The sequence below is a fragment of the Pogoniulus pusillus genome, chromosome 8, assembly GCF_015220805.1.
Source record: "Pogoniulus pusillus isolate bPogPus1 chromosome 8, bPogPus1.pri, whole genome shotgun sequence".
Lineage (NCBI taxonomy): Eukaryota > Metazoa > Chordata > Aves > Piciformes > Lybiidae > Pogoniulus > Pogoniulus pusillus.
This window is the reverse complement of record NC_087271.1, coordinates 26,108,537-26,123,094: the sequence shown is the minus strand read 5'-3', so window position 1 is coordinate 26,123,094 and position 14,558 is coordinate 26,108,537. Positions and strand designations below refer to the sequence as shown.

At 51.6% G+C, this 14,558-nt stretch overlaps 1 protein-coding gene across 18 annotated transcripts in view; it reads left to right on the top strand.

The window, feature by feature from the left end:
- Window positions 1-14,171, top strand: part of PTPRF (protein tyrosine phosphatase receptor type F) — a 401,799-nt gene extending 387,628 nt beyond the window's left edge. For all 18 annotated transcript variants that reach the window (XM_064147770.1, XM_064147753.1, XM_064147762.1 and 15 more), the window contains 9 exons: window positions 2,026-2,145; window positions 3,201-3,355; window positions 4,670-4,955; window positions 6,982-7,160; window positions 10,609-10,735; window positions 10,901-11,026; window positions 11,620-11,774; window positions 12,224-12,359; window positions 12,482-14,171. In XM_064147770.1, the coding sequence (XP_064003840.1) occupies window positions 2,026-2,145; window positions 3,201-3,355; window positions 4,670-4,955; window positions 6,982-7,160; window positions 10,609-10,735; window positions 10,901-11,026; window positions 11,620-11,774; window positions 12,224-12,359; window positions 12,482-12,550 (1,353 nt within the window). In that variant the 3' untranslated portion in view covers window positions 12,551-14,171. The remainder of the gene's footprint in view (window positions 1-2,025; window positions 2,146-3,200; window positions 3,356-4,669; window positions 4,956-6,981; window positions 7,161-10,608; window positions 10,736-10,900; window positions 11,027-11,619; window positions 11,775-12,223; window positions 12,360-12,481) is intronic.
- The last annotated feature ends 387 nt before the right edge of the window (window positions 14,172-14,558 follow it).

Below are 14,558 nucleotides of genomic sequence, written 5' to 3'. Positions count from 1 at the left end.
TCCCCTGCAACGTCCCCTGCAAACTACGCTGAGGGTGATACATAAAGTGGCTGTCCCCAGCATTTGCAGCATGTCACTTTGCCCCTCACCTCTTTAGACAGGGTTCATATCCTCAAGCTAGGCAAAGAAAACTCAGGTGGCCGGAGATGGAACTGCTGGTTGCTTGTGAGGACAGGACCCGTCTAGCTTTGAAATTAAGTTTGTGACCTCCAAGATGCTTGCTGTGCATCTAGTCTTTGTAGAATAACAGCCTGCTCTGTGCCAAGCTGGGAAAAGAAATCTTCTGAGGTTTGTGCAGGGCAAGTGGGAGCACAGATCCAAGGCAGAATAGCAACCTCAACAGCCAGAGACCCTGGACCCAAGGCAGCGGAGCTGCTCTGGGCATACAGGCACCTTCAGTGCCCCACCAGGCAGCCTTGCTCCAGACACTTCTGCCAAGGCAGAACTTATGGAAAGCAGGCTCCAAAATATCAGGGACAGATGTATCCCCTCTGACCTCAAGTTGCTACACCCCAACAGCCAGAGTGCAGAATGAGGACTCCAGCTCTCACAAGTCCCACCCTGCTTGAAGTGCCTTCACTGATTTCTAATTAAGCCTGTTGTTCCTCTTCCCACACGTTCTGCTGTAAACACGCCTGGCTAATAATTAAGTTTACTATTCCTTAACAAGCACAGATGATCTTCCATTCAATTCTTTCTCCTAGGGTGGGAAACCATTTTCAGCGTGGTGCACATGGGTGGGAATGAAGTCTTCCCCCTGTCAGCTAGGCACTGCAGTTCCCTGGGGAGGGGAAGACAGGTGCCAGGTGTTAGATTAAATAGGACTGCTCAGAGTGCCAAATTAAATAGGGAGCTTGGGGCTGAAGAGAACAAAACTGGAGGAGTAGTTTGCAAACACTGAGCTGTGAGGAGGAGAACATTAGCAGGTGAGCAGGGAGTGATGCACAGGGAGATGAAGGGGGCAGAGATGTGGGCCCCTGGAGATGTGTTAGGGCTCTGCCAAGTGACCTGTAGCAGGAGTTGTGACCAGTAGCTCAAAGTGCTCTGGCTGCACTGGAGTTGGGAGTGGGAGATAAGGTATGCAGCAGGGCAGAGCATCTCCAGGGAGCAGCAGCAGTTTTGTGATGGGACAGTGCTACCTGCAGGAAAAGACTGATGGGATGATTTGGCCACAGTCTATGTCTTATCACTGAGGGAGAGTAAATTGTGTCTGTCTGGGCTGGATTCTGTGCCTTGCTGTGGAGCAGGTTTTAAAACTCTTGGAAGGTGTAGATTTCTAGGGAATCTCAATGCACTTGAGCTTTTGGCAGAACTGAAAGGGTGGCAGGGTCAGCCTGGAGGCCTGGCTCATACTGTTCCCATTTTTCAGTGGAGTGGTTTTCTGCCTGGAGGCCACACTGACATTAGCACCCTGGGGACAATGTAAAAGGTAGCGCTTGTATTGTCGTGTGCTGGGCTGGGCTCAGAGCTGTGTTCTGTCTCAGCTCAGTGCTGAGGGTCGAGGACTTTGGGCAGGCATAGCAGGGAGCTGATGGGGATGTAGACTGCATCTCCTTGCCTGCTGAGCTTCAAGCAGAAGTTTCCCTAGAGAAACCACCATTTCCCCTACATTGCTGCACCACCCTTGGCCTTAGCTGCCAAGTTTTTCTCCACCCAGGCAGATCTGGCATAGGCCTGGCCCCAAGATCCCCACCTTTGCAAATGAGAGGCAGAGAAGAAAAATCACAGCAGGCACAAATCACTGCTAGCAATTGCTGCACACTATCTGCATACCTGGTGCAGCTCTTGATGCTGTGTCTGGTGGTCTGGTAGGCCTTTGCTGCTTCCCACCAGTGGCTCCAGGAAAGTCTTGCTCAAAGGAGCCCAGGGTGTGCTGCTGGGGATTGGGACATTCTGGGAGAAGGAAATCTGCATGTTTGTGCCCTCCCCCGACCCTTCACAGTGACCCTTTGAATGGCAGAGCCCTTACTCCAAATGCTTCAGCCAGCAGCCAGGCACTGACCTTTTCTTTTCTCCTCCCTGCAGGTAAAGTGTGACCAGTACTGGCCAAGCCGAGGTACAGAAACCTATGGGATGATCCAGGTGACCCTACTGGATACAGTTGAGCTGGCAACCTACACTGTCCGCACCTTTGCCCTGTACAAGGTATGGTGCTGACTGAGCTGGTCCTGCTCCAGGTAATGCAGAGCTGCTCCTCCATGCTGCAGGTGCTGCACAGCCCACAGGCAGAAGCTGCTGACTGCCTGGCTTGGTTGAGCGCAGGAATAATCCACACAGAGGCCACTACTCACAGGTGGACTGCAGTGGGAGATCAGCTGCAGGCTGTGCATCTGCCCACCACTGATTTTGGTCAGGATACCTGATGCATTTGAATGTCCACACATTCAGACTTTGTAATGGGCCCCAGAAGGGGGAACATGTTTGCCTCTGGTGAGTGCACATGTAACAGCTACCCTCCCATTAGAGAGAAGACATGGGAAGCAGTGAGTTTTTAGCACTCCTGTCACTAAATAATCCAAATGGAGGGGGTGTGTTGATGAATGTGCCTGCACTTCCATCCTGCATGCTGCCTACCTCATTAGCGTTTGGAGATCCCTGGGGGCAGTGCTAGCAGCAGCACGTCACTGCAGTACAAGCGGGCTTTGCAGCAGGCTGCCGGTGCGTGACTGAGTCCGGGCCACACCACGGAGAGTGCACAGCAGTGTGCCGTGGGGACACACACCCCAGGAAGGCATCTTGCCCTGCAGCAGTCACCCAGCCAGTCCCACCACATTGCTGCATAGATCACTCAGTCACAGTGAGGCAGGAGCTGAGGCAGTCTCTGCAAACACAGGCTGATCATCCATCCCAGAGAGACCAGGGGTGCGGAGGTGCAGGGAAGCAGCTGGCTGCTGTGGCCTTCCATGCCAGTACCCATTTTTCCCTGAATGTGCAGCAACTACGCAGGTAGTGACCCCATGCTGTGCAGAAAGGAGTCTTTGACCTTCCCTTCAGCCTGCCCTGCTCTCTGTATCAGCTGGTTTTTCGCAGAACATCTCTGTGGAGAGAAGCCTGTATTTTGCCTCCAGATTTTCAACGGCAAAGCCCCAAAACATGGATGATCACGCACGGCATTACGTACTTGTCATTATGCAGCCAGCTGGGTACCATCAGTGGGTTCCCATCCTGGGTCCTAAGATGAGACTTTCTGCCTTCAACAGAATGGCTCCAGTGAGAAGCGAGAGCTGCGGCAGTTCCAGTTCATGGCTTGGCCTGATCATGGGGTACCAGAATACCCCACTCCGATCCTAGCTTTCCTGCGACGGGTCAAGGCCTGTAACCCACCAGATGCTGGGCCCATGGTTGTCCATTGCAGGTAGGACTGTGTTGGCAAAGCTGCACCAGGACGCGTGCCTTCTGGCTGCAGGACCTTTAACCTGTTCAGACTCCTTTAACCTGGAGTCTGCTGTTCCTGCAGGGAAGGTTTCACTATTGCATAACCTGCACTGCATGCTTAGGCTGGGAACAAGGACAGCAACCAGCAGTGGCAGTGCAGCAGTGACATTTGTATGGCTACCACTCTGCCAGGTTAAACAGCACTGCTGCATGGAGAGCCTCAGAAGATACTTTCTTCTGCAAAACTGCAAAGATTTAAAAATGAACTCATCTGTGCCCAGTATAAAGAGGTGGCACTTCGAGAGGCACATCATTGGCAGACACATAAGTAGTAACCTCTACAAACATTCATATATCATAGTTACAGTAGCACTCTTTTGCAGGGTAGGAAGGCTTCTCTTTAAACAAAATATTACTCTGCTAAGGCTCAGCATCTTACCCAGACAGGATTTATCTGTACCAGCTGAGTGGGGACTATTACTGAACAAACCACTCCATCATTGCTGTTCCAGCATACGCCTTGCCAGCAGTGTTTAATGCTCCTCTTTCATGCTCTGTTTCAGATGGGAGTGGGGTATAATTAACACACAAACAAGCTGTATTAAAGCTCTGTTAAGGATCTGACTTGCACTATAAATGAGGAAATGTCTAGCTCCTTCTCTATGCCTGTGTTTACATGTCACAACAGCATGTCTGTTGTTTTCAGGGTGCTGTCAGGGTGAGTAGTTTGGGGGTCACTCTGCCCTCCCAACAGAGGTGGAAAGGCATCAGGTGCTTGAGCAAAGGGCTCAACATAGACTTGCATGACCTTATTTTTCTGCTTCCCCCTCTTGGGCTGGCTGTCCTTGTTTTGTGAGTCAACAAAGAGTGACCCGGGTTAGGGAACAAGTAGGCTTGAAATTATGGCCTTCACTGGTGCCAAGGGCTAGCTTGGAGTTCATGTATTCTAACTTCACGCACCTGTACACTGTCACTGCCTGTTAAACACATTTCTATACACCTCGTGGAGGTGCTGCCAACTACAGCAGGGGCCAGCAGAGAGCCACCACGTCCTTTCCACTCGATCGGTGACAGGGGCACAGCACAACAGCCGAGTAGCCTCTCTCATTCTCTGGTGCCTCCCACTCCTCCTGTCACATCTCATGTGAGGGTTAGCTGGTTAGCTCTCAATGTAGGGAGAAGCCTTTACTGCACTTTTTGTGTGCTCTAGATCTGGGTGCTGTTTTAAGTGCAGAGCTTGCATGGCATCTGTAGGAGGCGGTGTCACCTCAGGCTGTGTGCCTTATTCCCACAGTGCTGGCGTGGGCCGAACTGGTTGCTTCATTGTCATCGACGCCATGCTGGAGCGGATGAAGCACGAGAAGACCGTGGACATCTACGGCCACGTGACGTGCATGCGCTCTCAGCGCAACTACATGGTGCAGACAGAGGACCAGTACATCTTCATCCACGAGGCCTTGCTCGAGGCAGCCACCTGTGGCAACACCGAGGTGCCTGCACGCAACCTCTTTGCTCACATTCAGAAGCTGACCCAGGTGCCGCCAGGAGAGAGCGTTACCGCAATGGAGCTGGAATTCAAGGTTGGTGGCAGAGCCCCAGCACCCACCTCCTCTCACCAGCGCCCTGTCTGTTCCCACACAGCCACTTGTCCAGGGGCTGGAGAGGAAAGCCGTGGATCATTACAGGCAGTTATTCTTTTGTGTGTTTCTAAACCAGGTAGGCAGTGATTTCAAAAACAGCTGAATTTTAAAGCTCCTGTCAGCCGTGGTCCCCCCTGGATTGGCAGCTTCTGGGGACGATATAAAAGGCAGATGGATGCGCAGATCTCAGCAGTGTGTTCTGCTCCGGGTTCACTCTGCGGCAGGAGCTGCATCTGAAATCAGATGCAGATCATGTTAGTGATAATTGATGTCACTGTGAACAACTTGTCTGGAAACTGCTCCAATTTCAATATGTGAGACATTTCTAGTCTCATTTCTTCAGTGTTTATCTCTGTTATCTTTTAACTGTCTTGACACCAAGCCTCAGTGCTAGAATTGGTGAAGGCAGAGTTCTAAGGCACACTGTTTTCAAGAAGCCAACCCCCATGTTGCTGTCTCTATCTGTGAATGCCAATTGCAGACATTTATTACAGCCTTGGAGATGGAACTGAGCTCTGGTAAGCACCCATATTCTCAGATAAGGTGCATTAGGCCTGTAAACTCATGCAAGGGAATATAGCTCATGCAGAGAGGCAGCAGACCATGAAGGCTGTGAAATGAACTGTAACGACACAGCTTCACCCTGGGGATTCCCTCCCAAGTGACAAAGGAGCAGGAGAGGCAAAATGCTGACTTTCTGTGTGGACTGTGAAGAGCTGGGCAGCTCTGTCCTATCATAAGCAGAACTACTGGCATCCTGGGCTTGAGACAGTAGAATGTGTTACATTCGTATCTCATGGTGACACCTGCCTTGAGAAACCCCTGAAAAAAAAAACAGAATTAGGCTCAAGTCCAGCAACACCATTGTAAAAAACAACCAAAATTTGCTATTTCTCCAAGAATCTCTTAATAACAGTAATAAAAATGGTCTCTCTCTGTGCCTTGGCAGTATCCACAACATAGGAAACCCTGGAGAGCAGGATGTGGGAGGGCCTCACATGGCTGCATCACTCCCCAGAGAGAAGCCCTGTCCAAGGAGCCTGCCAAGGACCAGCAGCCACACACAGAGAGAGGAGTGGCTCTGCAGATGCTGTAGTGTTTTGGGAAGGAAAAAAAAAGTAGGAAGAAAGAAAAGAAAGTGTGGACAGGGAAGAAAAGGAGTTCTGTTTGCATATGCATGCCAGCAGATCTAAATAATGCATTTACTATGACTCCAGTTCACAAGGTTTAAAGAGAACCATAAAATGTCTTACAATAACACAAAATAGGTCTTCTTTACTTAAAATTGTCACAGTTCTCCTATTTTTCTTGGATTCTTCTGGAGTGAGAAATAGAAAGATGTTGCTGGAAGATGGCCACCACCAAGTGTCTGTCCCTGTTTAAGTGAGGTACAACAGCTTCGTGTCCTGGCCCTTTGTGGGTCAGACAGCTGCTGCAGGTCTCCACTCTGTGTGGCTTTGGGGCTGCACCAGTGTGTCCATGCAGGCTCTTCTTCCTGCTGCTGCTTAGAGCCATGCAGCAAAAGCCAGCAGCAGGGCCGAGGCTTGTCTGAGCGTGAAGTGCCACAGCGGAGGGGCCAATGCAGCAGTGAAAACCAGGCTGGTTACTGTGAAGTAACCCATCCCTGGAGGTGTTTCAGGCCAGACTGGATGAGGCTCTGGACAGCCTGATCTAGGCTGGGGTGTCCCTGCCTATGGCAGGAGGGTTGGAACTAGATGATCCTTGTGCCCCCTTCCAACCCTGACTGATTCTATGATTCCAAGTAAAGCAGCTGGTTGTAGCCACTTTGTAATGTGGTGGTAGAGCCTTTTGTCTGGCCCAGAAAGGCCTTGTCCCCAGCAGCTGTCCTGTCAAAGGAGGAAGTGTCACTGCATACCTGGACAGACTCCTGCCTGCCAGGGTCCTGATTTTGCCCCCAAACTGCTGCATCCCCAGCAGAGGTCTGACATGTCTCCTCCTCTTTCAGCTGCTGGCCAACTCTAAAGCACATACCTCACGTTTCATCAGTGCCAACCTCCCATGCAACAAGTTCAAGAACCGCCTGGTGAACATCATGCCATATGAGCTGACGAGAGTCTGTCTGCAGCCCATCCGGGGTGTTGAGGGCTCTGATTACATCAATGCAAGCTTCATAGATGGCTACAGGTAAGGGCTGCCTTAGGTGCCTGGGCCAACCTGTCATGCCTGATTGATAACCTGCACACAACTGCCCTCTCCTCTTTCCCAAGGACTGGCCTTGGCTGCCCAGAGGTGGTCTGAGGATCCTTATGTTGCATTTTATCTATTTCCATCTTCTCTCATGTTTTAGTCTGTATAGTTACAGTATGTGAAGACTGCTAGCAAGTGAGTGCTGACAGGCTGGCTTGTATTGCTGTAGGCAGATGCTGATATGGCTAGGGTGAAGACTGTCCTGCCTCCTGTGGAGGTTTGTAGGATCTTCTGGTAGGCATCCCATGGCATGTGTTTTATATTTGCAATATCTAACACAAACTTGAGCCCCTCTCTAACTGTAGGAACAAGAAGTAGAAGTGTGCTTGCATTGTGTGGGTGCTCCAGGCAGCAGCCCCATGCTCATTGTCTGTTGTCATGATTTTGGAGGGAGTCTGAATCCTCAAGCAGGGCTAGTGCTGAACACTGGGGAGGCGATCACCAGGTTCTGCTCCACGGGATACCTTTAGAAAGCACAAACTGAGATCAAGTGGGGCAATAATACTTGTGATTTTTGCATCTAACTGCTGGCATTGCAGTCTTGGACACTAAGTTCCAGGAGAGGAGAACCAGGGAAACAGACCAGTTGCCCAACAACACACATACAAGGCTTGTTCCTGTCATCTCTGTGTGCCATCACAGTAGGGTCACCCAGCACAGGAGTGGGGGATACAATAATGGATGTGCTGCAGTGCTCCCCAGCTTGGCCCTGCCTAGATGCTGTTTAATGGACTGGTGACCTCCAGAACAAGAGGCACTGCCTGAGGGAACAGATGTTGGTGCAGCCAGGCCAGCAGCTTTACGTCTCCCTCCCTGATGTGTTAGCTGAGCCCAGGCAAGGTTCCTAGGGGTAAAGGGCTACATGGAAGCAAGAATGGGCAAGGAGAAAGGGAGAAACCCTGGGAGCACCCCAATGCTGCAAAATCACAGTGAACCTGTGGGTTCCTCAGGGTGGGACAAAGTAATGAGGAAGGAGCTGGAGCAAAGCTGTCATGGGGGCATCTCTGCTCTGTTCTGCCTGTGTGGCTCTGAGCTGTCTAGCATGTCATTAACATGGCCATCTGCCTGCAGAGCCCAGCAGCCCAGCCTCTGGCACAAGCTTCAGCCCCTCTGTCCTGGCTCCAGAGCCAACTGAGAGCAATGCTGCTTTTGCCCCTTGATGATGCTATGGAGGGAAGGCTGCCAGCACAGCAGGTGGCACCATTTCATGTGCTTCCTACCCCTTCCCCAAAGAGTGCTGTTATCTCCTTCCATCCTCTCCTTTGAACTGAGCAATCCTCTTGGTATTATCCAAAGAGATCAACTGGCCCAGCATCACCAATGCTGCATTAGCTCTTTTTTACTCTGCACCCCTACTCCCTGCTTTTTATGATTACAGGATCACAGGATGTAAGGGGTTGGAAGGGACCCAAGGAGATCATTGAGTCCAACCCCCCTGCCAGAGCAGGACAATACTATCTAACACAGATCACAGAGGAACACATCCAGACAGGCCTTGAAAGTCTCCAGAGAAGGAGACCCCACAACCTCTCTGGGGAGCCTGTGCCAGTGCTCTGTGACCCTTACAGTAAAGAAGTTACCCCTTGTGTTGAGGCAGAACCTCTTTTGCTGCAATTTATACCCATTGCTCCTTGTTTTATCCCAGGGAGCAAGTGAGCAGAGCCTGTCCCCTGGCTCCTGGCCAGCCTTCAGATACTTATAAACATTTACCGAATCCCCTCTAAGTCTTCTCCAGACTAAAAAGCCCCAGGTCCCTCAGTCTCTTCTCATAAGCAATGCCCTCCTGTCTCCTAATCATCCTCATCACCCTTTGCTGGATCCTTTCCAGCAGATCTCTGTCTCTCTTAGACTGGGGAGCCCAAAACTGAACACAGTACTCAAGATGAGGTCTCACCAGGACAGAGTAGAGGGGGAGGAGAAGCTCCCTTGATCTGCTGGACACACTCTTCCTAATACACCCCAGGATCCCATTGGCCTTCTTGGCCACAAGGGCACATTGCTGTCCCATGGATGTTATCCACCAGGACCCCCAGGTCCCTCGCCACAGGGCTGCTTTCCAGCAGATCACCTCCCAGCCTGTACTGGTGGAGTTTATTATTCCTCCTCAGATGCAGGACTCTGCAGTTGTCCTTGTTGAACTTCATTTGGTTCCTCTGTGCCCAGCTCTCTACTCTGTCCAGGTCTCTCTGGATGGCGACACAGCCTTCAGCTGTATCAGCCAAGCCTCCCAGCTTGGTGTCGTCAGCAGACTTGCTGAACAGACACTGTGCCCTCATCAATGTTATTGATGAAGATGTTGAACAGGACTGGCCTCAGCACTGATCCCTGGGATACACCACTAGTTCCAGCTCCCCAGCTGGACCTGGCACCATTGATCACCACTCTCTGAACTCTATCTTGCAACCAGTTTCTAACCCACCTCACTGTCTGCTCTTCCATCCCACACTTCCTCAGCTTGCTCACTAAAACGTCGTGGGAGACAGCGTCAAAATGATGTCTTATAAATGCACCTCGAAGCAGCCCCTGCCTTCATCGTGCACATTGCAGCTGTCCTGCTGCACGTCCATTAATGTTTAGCACCAGCAGGAGGGGAGGATGGAGTATGCATGCCGAGTCCCACCGGCTCCAGCGCCCCGCTGTGGTGAAGCCACACCCTGGCGTCGTTGCCTGTGCGGCACCAGACCATCTCTTGCAGGTGGCATGTTGTGCCAGGCTAGGCGGCCAGCAGGCCAAAAAGCCAGCATGCTGCAGAGCTGGCCCTCCTCGGAGCCCAAACACCAAGGGTGCTTGCTCCAGGGTAGCAGCTAGGCTGAGGCAGACCAAGCTCTGCTTTCACACAGGACATGTTGAGAAATGCTCTGGTCCACAGTGCAACCGTGGCCACATTTGGAAGCTTCAGAAGAGTTGGCAGAACAATCTTCATGATTTCCTTACTGTCCCACTTACTAGCTGGTGTGCGTGATCCAAGTGACCTGTTTCATTGCTGCCTGTGTTCTCATGCAGTGGGAGAGGTGGTGAGTGCTGTGGAGAGTATATGTGCAGGAATTCAGGGGCGCTGCTAGGACCATTCCCAAGTACAGCATCTCCTCCTGGCCTGGAGGGGTGTACACAGCCTGCTTATGTAGGCCTGGGTGCAGAGAAGTCTGTCAGGGCATCAGTGCTGGGAATGAGCAAGAAAAGGCTGGTCTGGGGACACTATTACACCTGTAAAGATGAGCAGCCTTTCTGGATCCTGCACTACATCTGTGGAGAGCACTTAGAAGACATTACATTAGCAGCCCTACTCCCTGCTCCACAGGACCCCTGCTTCCAGCCCAGCAGTCCTTGGGAGTAGCTGCTGCACATTTCCCAAGAGCAGGTCTGAGCACCATTATGTTTGTTGCAGGCAGCAGAAGGCCTACATTGCCACACAAGGACCGCTGGCTGAGACCACAGAGGATTTCTGGCGGATGCTCTGGGAGCACAACTCCACCATTGTGGTGATGTTGACAAAGCTGCGTGAGATGGGCCGGGTATGAATCCTGCTGGGGGGCAGGGAGGCTGCGTGGTTGCCATATCTGGGCACAACCCAGAGACTTACCTCAATGCAGTCCCACAACCACATATGCTCCCAGGGGGTGGGAGGGAGGAGCAACAACTTGTCAGTGCTAATGTCTCGCTGTGCTCCTCATCCACAGGAGAAGTGCCATCAGTACTGGCCCGCAGAGCGCTCTGCCCGGTACCAGTACTTCGTGGTGGACCCCATGGCAGAGTACAACATGCCACAGTACATCCTCCGGGAGTTCAAGGTGACAGATGCCAGGGTGAGTGCAACTGCTGTCTCATCAGCTCCACTGCCTCTTGTGCCTCTGCTCTGCCCAGGGCAATGAAGGGAGCACACAACAGCTCTTGGACGAACCAGAAAGCAAGGTGCTGCCTTGTGCTACAGGCAGAAGGGGCTGCTGCCCCCCACCTGCTGCTCCTCTCACTACAACTTCTTTTCTCACCAGCTGTGTCAGCCCCGTGAGCAGCTGAGGCATCCCTACCAGCACCAGACCCTGTCTTGCCTGTGCTGTTGCACTTGGGCAAGCGTTTAACACAGGCTTCCCTGCACTTGGAGTATCTCTGTGCAGCAGGACCCCTGTGTGACAGTAAATGTGGTCCTGGGGTGGAGCTAGTCCCCAAGAAGGACCAGGGCACTGATCCAACAGACCCTGCAGATGCCCAAAGCCCTGGTCAGCTTAGCTGTCCTGGGGTGAACACAGGAGAGCAGAGGCGGGACTCAACAAAAGATATGCTTGGACTCTCCATGGCCTCTACCCTCTCAGCTGGCCTGGGCCAGCAGCACCAGTTCTGAGGGGAAAAAAAATCACTCCCTCATCCACATTTCATGTCCAATGCCTCCCTGTCCTCGCAGGACGGCCAGTCACGGACCATCCGCCAGTTCCAGTTCACAGACTGGCCTGAGCAGGGAGTGCCAAAGACAGGAGAGGGCTTCATCGACTTCATTGGCCAGGTGCACAAGACCAAGGAGCAGTTTGGGCAGGATGGGCCCATCACAGTTCACTGCAGGTGAGTGGGAACCTATCAGCACCCATCTCTGCCTGCATCAGCCTATGAAGACATCACATACGTCACTTACCTGGGCAGCTGCCAACTCCCCTGCACTTGGTGTCCTTTCTGCATAACACTGGCAAGAGGCACGCAGAGATGAGGAGACAGCAACATCCATGGATGTCATTGGCAGCCTTTTTGCCAGATGACTAGATTAACCTAGTTCCCTGGTGGTACTGATTTGTGGTGCCTTGAAGAGTCTTTGGGCAGGGTAGAGTGCCACAGCAGCCTGGCCCAAAAGCAAGGCAGAACTGGTGTGCCCTGTGGTGCTGAGGGACCATCTCTGGCTGACAATGTCTCTCTGGCCATTCCTGGCCCCACCGAGCAGGGATGTGTGCTCCATCAGCTGGAGCCACTTGCATCAGGCTAGTGAGCCTTTAACAGCACCTCTTGTTCCCTCCATACAGTGCTGGGGTTGGGCGCACAGGTGTGTTCATCACGCTTAGCATCGTGCTGGAGAGGATGCGCTACGAGGGGGTGGTGGATATGTTCCAGACAGTGAAAACCTTGCGGACACAGCGGCCAGCCATGGTGCAGACAGAGGTGAGCATCCCCTCCTCCTCAGGGCAGTGGGAAGAGGCAGGCAATCCACTGTCTCTGAATGTTAAACCCTGCTGCCCACATAGGTCTCCACTTCTCACACTTTCCCCCTTGCTGCCTTGCAGGACCAGTACCAGCTGTGCTACAGAGCAGCACTGGAGTATCTCGGCAGCTTCGACCACTATGCAACGTAACTAGTGCTTTCCTCCAGTCGCGGTGGGGATGTCCAGGAGTGGAGAAGGGTCCCTCTGAGCCAGAGCCACCCATTCCTCAGTCCTTCTGTACAGATGGAGGTGCTGCCCAGACAGCAAACCTCCACGCCAACCAGTTTTGACCATGGCATTTAGGAACTTCGCCCCAGCGCCAAACGAGGGAATCTGACTCCAAAAGCATTTCCAGTCTCTGGCTGAATTTCTGCTCATGTGCATCTCTCGCCCTCTCTCACGCGACTGCATTTCACAGCGAGGCTATAGGTGGGTGGAATGGGATCTTTTTTTTAAACATGTAAAATAGTTACTAGTAGTTTTTATAATCTCTTTCTTTACTGTTTTTTTTTTTTTTTTGTTTTGCAAGTCTTACTGTTTTGCCCAGGCAGAACTGGACCTGCCAAACCTTTGGGAGTTGGGTTTTTTTTTTTATTTCCTTTTGCTTTTACATTTTTTACTGCCCTGTGTTTATTTCAGCCCGGTCACTGCTGGTTCTGCCCATTTTAGTGCAGCTTCCTTGGTAATTTGCAGCAGCTGGCTTGTGGTTCCTGCCCAGCTCCACTCCCCATAGGCCGCTTTTTAATCCTCTGTAGAATATGAAATTTCATTAAACTGGACCTAAGGTACCAATTATTTTTTCAGCCTTTCCCCCTCGTCCCCATTATTTCCTGAGTAAGTTTGGGTTTGGGAGGGCATGTGGGGTCAACGGAGAATCACAACGGTCCCCTTTGTCAGCTGGCAACCGTTCAGTCCTATTACGATGCGTGTTAAACCAATGCAGTGACTGTGTGTATTGGCAGATCCCAATATGACGTGAGTCGTCGTCGCCTTGTTTGTGAGAGACCTGAAATCCTGGGCCCCAGGCTTCGGAGCCTCTTGTGTGTCTCGCAGGGAAGGGGGCAGGAGGGAGGGAATCCCACACTTCCCCGGGGAGGGGCTGGAAAGAGCGAGACACGGCCCTTTTGTTAATCTCATGGTTCTGTGTGTGCGAGCACCATTCTGTCACTCTCACCAGTGAAGCACATCGGAGCATTCACAAAGGCAAGGAGCACAAGCCCAGCTGCTCCCAGAGCAGAGCCAGGCTGGCTCTCTCTGGAAAGCAGGTGCTGCAGGGAAGGGGAGGGGAGTACACATGGCTTCAGAGGTTGGGTGTATCTATAATTTCTGCTATCCTGCAAATGTTAAAAGTCACTAGGATATTGTACTTTCCGCTACTTCAGGACGTTCTTAAGAACCAATGTGGCAAGACTACTGGACTTAATTTAATGGTACTATATAATAATACTCCTTATTATATCATGCTTGCACTAAAGACAGGGAGCGAGCAGCCCTCTTTCGAGTGCATTGAGTTATGAATAAAGGTGGTGGAAGGGTATCTAATTGTATTATCACATGTATTCTGAGTTAAGAATCCAAGCTACGTTGAAATCAGCAATCCAGGGTTGGTAATGTTGGAGGACACATTCATTTTTACCTTGTGGATGCATAGTGCTGTAGGGGTCACTGTTGTATACAGTCTGTTTTCTATTTGTTAATAAAAAAAAAAAATCTACAGCATCATTGCATAACTCTTGATGTTAATAAATTTGAATAATCGGGTTTCATACAAGCTGGCTTTGCTGTCTGTTTCTTCAGCAACAAGCAGAGGCTGTTGAGTCCCTCAGTAATGGGCGTGCTCCTCAGCCTTTTGCCGTAGAAGTCCTTTCCCACAGGCACATTCTAGCCTCAAGTGCCTCATACATCCCACAGGGACCCTGTGCCAACAGGGAGCTCAGAGGCCCTCTGTGACAGACCCCTTTGTGCATGTGTGTGCTCACATCCTGTCCACCAGGGTGCATCGAGAGTCCTTGATACCTTCAGGAATGGCTCCTGCCAAGTCTGTCTTTGGCCCTCTCTGGGTACCCTCCACTTCCCAAAGGATGGATCATCCCCAGCAGAAGGAAGCCAGTGATGACTTTCTGCTGAGGCAATGCTCAGCACAAGCTGTCCTAGTAGT